An 8,028-nucleotide genomic window follows, 5' to 3' on the forward strand; every position below is an offset into this window, starting at 1 on the left:
CCCCTGTACAGTTTGAAAAGAAGAAACTAATCTGAATCTGTTTCTGTTTTATTACAACAGATAAAAAAGCATGGATTTGGAGGGACACAAGTGCAGTGTATGTGGCAGTAGTTTCTCTGTGAAGTCCAACCTGACTCGGCACATGCAGCTTCATGGTCCAAAGGGATATGTGTGTGAAGTGTGTGGGAAAAGCTTCTCACTGAAACAGCAGCTGAGCAGCCACCAAAAACAGCACCTGTACCCATGCATCCGTCTGTACAGGCAGGGAGAGGCCAAGCTGCAGTGTACGGATGCAGCTAAGAGTGTGGCAGTGGCCCCCAGCAAAGCAGTAGACCCCAGCTGTCTGGATTCTGAAAAGGCGGAGGCTGCTGCAAAGAAAGCTGGAGGGGAAATGTGGAAAGGCCAGCTAGTTGTCACATTCGGCAAATATGCAGGACAGTCTTTCAGGTGGCTGCTCGAAAATGATGTGGGCTGGGTCATATGGCTGCTGTCTGAATATTGCCAGAAGGGTGAGAAGAACGATCTCCTAAAGTGGCAAAAGGAGCGATTGCTGCAGTATGCCAGAGAGTTCCCGCCTGTCACCTTTCATCTTGACAAACGCTTGGAGGTAACTTTGACCCGTTAACTGAGATTAAATTATATTTACTGTTTTGTTTATAAAAAAAAATGTAGTGCATGTGTAAATAAGTTAGGCACATATTAATGCACCTTCAATAGTAAAATCATCAATGTTTACTCTGCACAAAAGCTTGTGCTTTAGACATAGGAAGTGGTAACAGTGTAAGTACTTGTGTTTATGTGGTACAATACAACTCTGTATGTGTTTTTCTATAATTTCTTTATTTTCTGCATGAACAGGAGTCAAGGAAAGACAAAGGAAAGAAGGCTGAATCTACCCTTTCTAAGTTCCAGCAGGATCCTGACTATGCCAGTGATGCTGAATTGTTGGCAGCTGCTGGTAATTAACATTTAACACGGCATAACTCTATTTTGAAATTCATATAACATTTTCTTACTGATGTATTTCAAACATCTGACTAAATACACTGCCGAAATATCACACATTTTATGGCACTGATAATGACGACAGTAGGTTTAGGATTTCACTTTAATTTTCAGCAGGGTGAGGTATATTATCAAGCTAGCTGCCCCTTTTTCAGTGTAACAGATTTAATGCCTAAATGCTTTTTTTGGCATTTAGATAACACATACAAAAATCTATTTAATTTGTATATGTGATATGTTAGATTTTTTTATTATATTACAATATTTTTTGACACTATTGCCTATATTTTTGTAGCAGCTCTATACTAAAATGTCTGTATTAAATATAATTTGTGTTCTCTAAAATAAGATCTGATAACATGGAAAATAGAAACAAACTTTGTTTATTGTGATAATGCTTGTGTTTGTCATTATATTCACATCTTAAGCAATGTGCTCAATACATTTTGTCTGATTTTTTTTTTTCTACAGAGACTGTCCTTGAAGAGTCTGAGGTAGCGGTCTCCACACAGCTGACCACCTGGGGAGAGCTCACACCGGCTGTGAGTCAGGACTCTTCCCACAGCCTCAGCACATCTCAGGGAAGACCTTCTTCCCCTGTTGACACCTCTGCCTCAGAAACTGGTAACATCTTGCTGGAGGGCTGGCAGAAATACTGGGAGCATCCACCTCCATCTACACAAGCCAATGGTATAGCCCCTCCTAACATCAAGTGGCTGAAATGTGATGAGATGTATGGTCTGTTTGAGAGGCCTTCCAGGTACAAGAATGCCAAAGGAGAGATTGTGGAGAGAAGGCTTTTAAAGGAGAAGATGCAGTTCCACCCACCCCCAATTCCTACTTCTGTCAAGGGAGGACTGCCCAACATGATGGCATTTTTCACAACCCCTGCCTTCTTCTGGCGCCCAGTTGGTGTGATGCAAGCCAAGATCCGCTGCCCTAGCTCCAACTGCCCTGCACCACCAGGTGAATACCTTGAAAAGAAAGGTTTTGGTAGTTATGCCAGGCAAGTGTGTGGGATGAAGTACAATTACACCCTGTTGACAGAGAAGCTGAAGTGTTCACATTGTGAAAAGATGAGGCGGGCAGTGAGTAAAACACATAGTGACGCAGACAGTGAAGATGAGGACAGTCATCATGTTCAGCAGTACATTTGGCTGGCACACAGTCCCAAGATTCTGATGAACTTGGCCCCGGCCATCAGAAGCATGTTTCCTGCCATACTGTGTGGGAAGCGTGCTATTGACAAAGGCGTGGTTACTCTTCTGAATGACAGGGTCAACAGTGTGTCCATGAACAAAGTCCAGAGAGTGCTGCAGCAGGGACATGATGAGTGGTATGTGGAGCGCCGTGACCTGTACCAGACTCTCCTGTATGAAGCCCACACAGCTGGATCTGCATCGTCTCAGAAGAGCATCCTGTCCTTTGTCAAAGCTGCTGGTACTTACACCCCTCCTCTGCCCCGGACTCCCCTTCCTTGTGCCCGTGTGCTGAGGCGTGCACACATGATCATGGAGATGGAGAGGATGCCTGTGTACAGAGCCTCAATCCTCAGTGTGACTGGAGAAATCCTCTGCATTGATGGTACAAGAAAGGTATGTGTATTGTATCAATTCATGAAGTTATGCAGACTTAATATTTATTTAGTCACTTTAAAGTGACTTGAGCCAGCTTATTGTTTTGAATAAGGGACTTTGGCCTCACTGTTCAGTGTTCAAATGTGATGGATACAAAATGTACATGCATTGTAATTCATATAAATTATATTGGACAGACAGGTTATTGTTAGATATTATCAAATGAATGTTCTGCTTTGTGTTTTCCAGGTCCTTAAGAAGATATATGGTGATGGTCAGGGCACCATGCAGTATGTCACCAGTGTGCTGAACGAGTGGGGCCAGTTCTTGACCACAGTGGTGGTGGCAGCTGAGTCTGAGGGGTGTTACAGACGTATGGCCAAAGGTCTGATGGGCCGCTTTGAACGAGCTAGGGCTCCCGCACCAACTGTCATATATGCAGATAACAACTGTTGTCGGTAGGTAATAACACATCCATATACCCTGATAAAATTTGTCATTCATTTAATGTTAAAAAAACAAAGAACACATGCTGAATTTATATTGTTTCAGTGACAGTGGTTCGTCCTTCCTGGAGAACCTGTTCGGGGACTGGGTGCAGAAGGGCACTGTGGTCAGACTGGACATTCGACACTGGCTGCACCGCTGGGATGCTGTTGTCATCAAACAGAGCCATGCCAAGTATGGGGTGTTCATGAGTGCCCTTGCAGGTGCAGTGCTGGCCTACTACAAGGACGATATGATGCTCCTAATCCAGGCAGTCAGGAAGGGCAACCAGGAGTTGTACGCCAGTCTTTCAGACGAGGACATGATAGCCTTCCTCAAACCTCACCAGATCAGGTCCTATGTCAGACGGATCACCCGTGGGGTTGAGGTTAAGTGTAATATTAATCCATGTATAATCTTTATGTATAAGAAGCTCAAAACATACTTCACTAAAATTAACTAAGTTGTCACACTACTATATTTCATTTTGGAAATACTCCCAATTATTGAAATAATTTCACATTTTAAGCGATATAACTATATAAAATAAATGTGAATGATTGTTACAGGAGACAGCTTCAGCAATTGAGTCCATCATTACGGAGTTCAAGGGACCTGCAGGCCTTGACATTGATGGAATCCACCTGTTCAAATCAGCACAGGCAGTGGATTCTCACTGGGCAACTGCAAGCAAGCATCTTAGTTGTATGCAGGTGGGTAAACGTTTTTGAACTAATCATTGTAAAATCATACAAACTCAAACTCACAGACACCATAATAAATAAGCAACGCATGTTTTATAGGACCCCCCCTGGCATACAGCTGTATGTTTCAGTGAAGGTGGTGGTGCTGAATGGTGTCCGCCTGAACAAGTACAGGTGTCGGCGAGGCAGTAACTCCTTGGAGGGCTTGCACTCACACCTGTACAATGCCATTCCCTCACAGAGATGTGGAGTTATGCCATTCCAAGTAAGTATAAACAGCTTTAATATTTAAAAAAAATATTGATTACACAACATTGTTCATAAGCATATTTTACCTGTATCCTCCCTGCTTTTGTGCTACCCTCTCTTCCTGTGTGTATGTGAGCTCTATGCTGTTCACATAGCATCAACCGGGTGTATGAGATGCGCACACACAAAATAGCCTATTGCGGACAAAAGACAAATTGTATGTCATGCTGCTGGGCGATGCCCACTTTGTAATCAAAATTAGTTTCTGATGTACAATAATGCATGAATGGTCATGTCTTTCAGGTGTATCTGATTGCATAGATGCTTGCTTGCAGTTGCCCAGTGAGAATCCACTGCCTGTGCTGATTTGAACAGGTGGATTCCATCAATGTCAAGGCCTGCAGGTCCCTTGAACTCCGTAATGATGGACTCAATTGCTGAAGCTGTCTCCTGTAACAATCATTCACATTTATTTTATATAGTTATATCGCTTAAAATGTGAAATTATTTCAATAATTGGGAGTATTTCCAAAATGAAATATAGTAGTGTGACAACTTAGTTAATTTTAGTGAAGTATGTTTTGAGCTTCTTATACATAAAGATTATACATGGATTAATATTACACTTAACCTCAACCCCACGGGTGATCCGTCTGACATAGGACCTGATCTGGTGAGGTTTGAGGAAGGCTATCATGTCCTCGTCTGAAAGACTGGCGTACAACTCCTGGTTGCCCTTCCTGACTGCCTGGATTAGGAGCATCATATCGTCCTTGTAGTAGGCCAGCACTGCACCTGCAAGGGCACTCATGAACACCCCATACTTGGCATGGCTCTGTTTGATGACAACAGCATCCCAGCGGTGCAGCCAGTGTCGAATGTCCAGTCTGACCACAGTGCCCTTCTGCACCCAGTCCCCGAACAGGTTCTCCAGGAAGGACGAACCACTGTCACTGAAACAATATAAATTCAGCATGTGTTCTTTTCTTTGTTTTTTTAACATTAAATGAATGACAAATTTTATCAGGGTATATGGATGTGTTATTACCTACCGACAACAGTTGTTATCTGCATATATGACAGTTGGTGCGGGAGCCCTAGCTCGTTCAAAGCGGCCCATCAGACCTTTGGCCATACGTCTGTAACACCCCTCAGACTCAGCTGCCACCACCACTGTGGTCAAGAACTGGCCCCACTCGTTCAGCACACTGGTGACATACTGCATGGTGCCCTGACCATCACCATATATCTTCTTAAGGACCTGGAAAACACAAAGCAGAACATTCATTTGATAATATCTAACAATAACCTGTCTGTCCAATATAATTTATATGAATTACAATGCATGTACATTTTGTATCCATCACATTTGAACACTGAACAGTGAGGCCAAAGTCCCTTATTCAAAACAATAAGCTGGCTCAAGTCACTTTAAAGTGACTAAATAAATATTAAGTCTGCATAACTTCATGAATTGATACAATACACATACCTTTCTTGTACCATCAATGCAGAGGATTTCTCCAGTCACACTGAGGATTGAGGCTCTGTACACAGGCATCCTCTCCATCTCCATGATCATGTGTGCACGCCTCAGCACACGGGCACAAGGAAGGGGAGTCCGGGGCAGAGGAGGGGTGTAAGTACCAGCAGCTTTGACAAAGGACAGGATGCTCTTCTGAGACGATGCAGATCCAGCTGTGTGGGCTTCACACAGGAGAGTCTGGTACAGGTCACGGCGCTCCACATACCACTCATCATGTCCCTGCTGCAGCACTCTCTGGACTTTGTTCATGGACACACTGTTGACCCTGTCATTCAGAAGAGTAACCACGCCTTTGTCAATAGCACGCTTCCCACACAGTATGGCAGGAAACATGCTTCTGATGGCCGGGGCCAAGTTCATCAGAATCTTGGGACTGTGTGCCAGCCAAATGTACTGCTGAACATGATGACTGTCCTCATCTTCACTGTCTGCGTCACTATGTGTTTTACTCACTGCCCGCCTCATCTTTTCACAATGTGAACACTTCAGCTTCTCTGTCAACAGGGTGTAATTGTACTTCATCCCACACACTTGCCTGGCATAACTACCAAAACCTTTCTTTTCAAGGTATTCACCTGGTGGTGCAGGGCAGTTGGAGCTAGGGCAGCGGATCTTGGCTTGCATCACACCAACTGGGCGCCAGAAGAAGGCAGGGGTTGTGAAAAATGCCATCATGTTGGGCAGTCCTCCCTTGACAGAAGTAGGAATTGGGGGTGGGTGGAACTGCATCTTCTCCTTTAAAAGCCTTCTCTCCACAATCTCTCCTTTGGCATTCTTGTACCTGGAAGGCCTCTCAAACAGACCATACATCTCATCACATTTCAGCCACTTGATGTTAGGAGGGGCTATACCATTGGCTTGTGTAGATGGAGGTGGATGCTCCCAGTATTTCTGCCAGCCCTCCAGCAAGATGTTACCAGTTTCTGAGGCAGAGGTGTCAACAGGGGAAGAAGGTCTTCCCTGAGATGTGCTGAGGCTGTGGGAAGAGTCCTGACTCACAGCCGGTGTGAGCTCTCCCCAGGTGGTCAGCTGTGTGGAGACCGCTACCTCAGACTCTTCAAGGACAGTCTCTGTAGAAAAAATCAGACAAAATGTATTGAGCACATTGCTTAAGATGTGAATATAATGACAAACACAAGCATTATCACAATAAACAAAGTTTGTTTCTATTTTCCATGTTATCAGATCTTATTTTAGAGAACACAAATTATATTTAATACAGACATTTTAGTATAGAGCTGCTACAAAAAATATAGGCAATAGTGTCAAAAAATATTGTAATATAATAAAAAAATCTAACATATCACATATACAAATTAAATAGATTTTTGTATGTGTTATCTAAATGCCAAAAAAAGCATTTAGGCATTAAATCTGTTACACTGAAAAAGGGGCAGCTAGCTTGATAATATACCTCACCCTGCTGAAAATTAAAGTGAAATCCTAAACCTACTGTCGTCATTATCAGTGCCATAAAATGTGTGATATTTCGGCAGTGTATTTAGTCAGATGTTTGAAATACATCAGTAAGAAAATGTTATATGAATTTCAAAATAGAGTTATGCCGTGTTAAATGTTAATTACCAGCAGCTGCCAACAATTCAGCATCACTGGCATAGTCAGGATCCTGCTGGAACTTAGAAAGGGTAGATTCAGCCTTCTTTCCTTTGTCTTTCCTTGACTCCTGTTCATGCAGAAAATAAAGAAATTATAGAAAAACACATACAGAGTTGTATTGTACCACATAAACACAAGTACTTACACTGTTACCACTTCCTATGTCTAAAGCACAAGCTTTTGTGCAGAGTAAACATTGATGATTTTACTATTGAAGGTGCATTAATATGTGCCTAACTTATTTACACATGCACTACATTTTTTTTTATAAACAAAACAGTAAATATAATTTAATCTCAGTTAACGGGTCAAAGTTACCTCCAAGCGTTTGTCAAGATGAAAGGTGACAGGCGGGAACTCTCTGGCATACTGCAGCAATCGCTCCTTTTGCCACTTTAGGAGATCGTTCTTCTCACCCTTCTGGCAATATTCAGACAGCAGCCATATGACCCAGCCCACATCATTTTCGAGCAGCCACCTGAAAGACTGTCCTGCATATTTGCCGAATGTGACAACTAGCTGGCCTTTCCACATTTCCCCTCCAGCTTTCTTTGCAGCAGCCTCCGCCTTTTCAGAATCCAGACAGCTGGGGTCTACTGCTTTGCTGGGGGCCACTGCCACACTCTTAGCTGCATCCGTACACTGCAGCTTGGCCTCTCCCTGCCTGTACAGACGGATGCATGGGTACAGGTGCTGTTTTTGGTGGCTGCTCAGCTGCTGTTTCAGTGAGAAGCTTTTCCCACACACTTCACACACATATCCCTTTGGACCATGAAGCTGCATGTGCCGAGTCAGGTTGGACTTCACAGAGAAACTACTGCCACATACACTGCACTTGTGTCCC

General features: G+C 43.4%; 2 protein-coding genes across 2 annotated transcripts; one reads left to right on the forward strand and one right to left on the reverse strand.

The window, feature by feature from the left end:
• The first annotated feature begins 70 nt into the window (after positions 1–70).
• On the forward strand, positions 71–4,194 carry LOC127159603 (uncharacterized). The gene is made up of 8 exons (XM_051102390.1): positions 71–607; positions 859–958; positions 1,477–2,600; positions 2,832–3,040; positions 3,135–3,456; positions 3,638–3,781; positions 3,891–4,037; positions 4,177–4,194. The coding sequence occupies exons 1-8, from the start codon at positions 71–73 to the stop codon at positions 4,192–4,194; spliced, it is 2,601 nt and encodes an 866-aa protein (XP_050958347.1).
• Positions 4,195–4,279: 85 nt separating this feature from the next.
• On the reverse strand, positions 4,280–7,967 carry LOC127159604 (uncharacterized). Its single transcript, XM_051102391.1, has 6 exons — positions 7,503–7,967; positions 7,152–7,251; positions 5,514–6,637; positions 5,074–5,282; positions 4,653–4,974; positions 4,280–4,471 (listed from the first exon to the last, which is right to left on the reverse strand). The coding sequence occupies exons 1-6, from the start codon at positions 7,965–7,967 to the stop codon at positions 4,280–4,282; spliced, it is 2,412 nt and encodes an 803-aa protein (XP_050958348.1).
• Between the last annotated feature and the right edge of the window lie 61 nt (positions 7,968–8,028).

Source organism: Labeo rohita, unplaced genomic scaffold, assembly GCF_022985175.1.
Source record: "Labeo rohita strain BAU-BD-2019 unplaced genomic scaffold, IGBB_LRoh.1.0 scaffold_2336, whole genome shotgun sequence".
In the NCBI taxonomy this organism is placed as follows: Eukaryota; Metazoa; Chordata; class Actinopteri; order Cypriniformes; family Cyprinidae; genus Labeo; species Labeo rohita.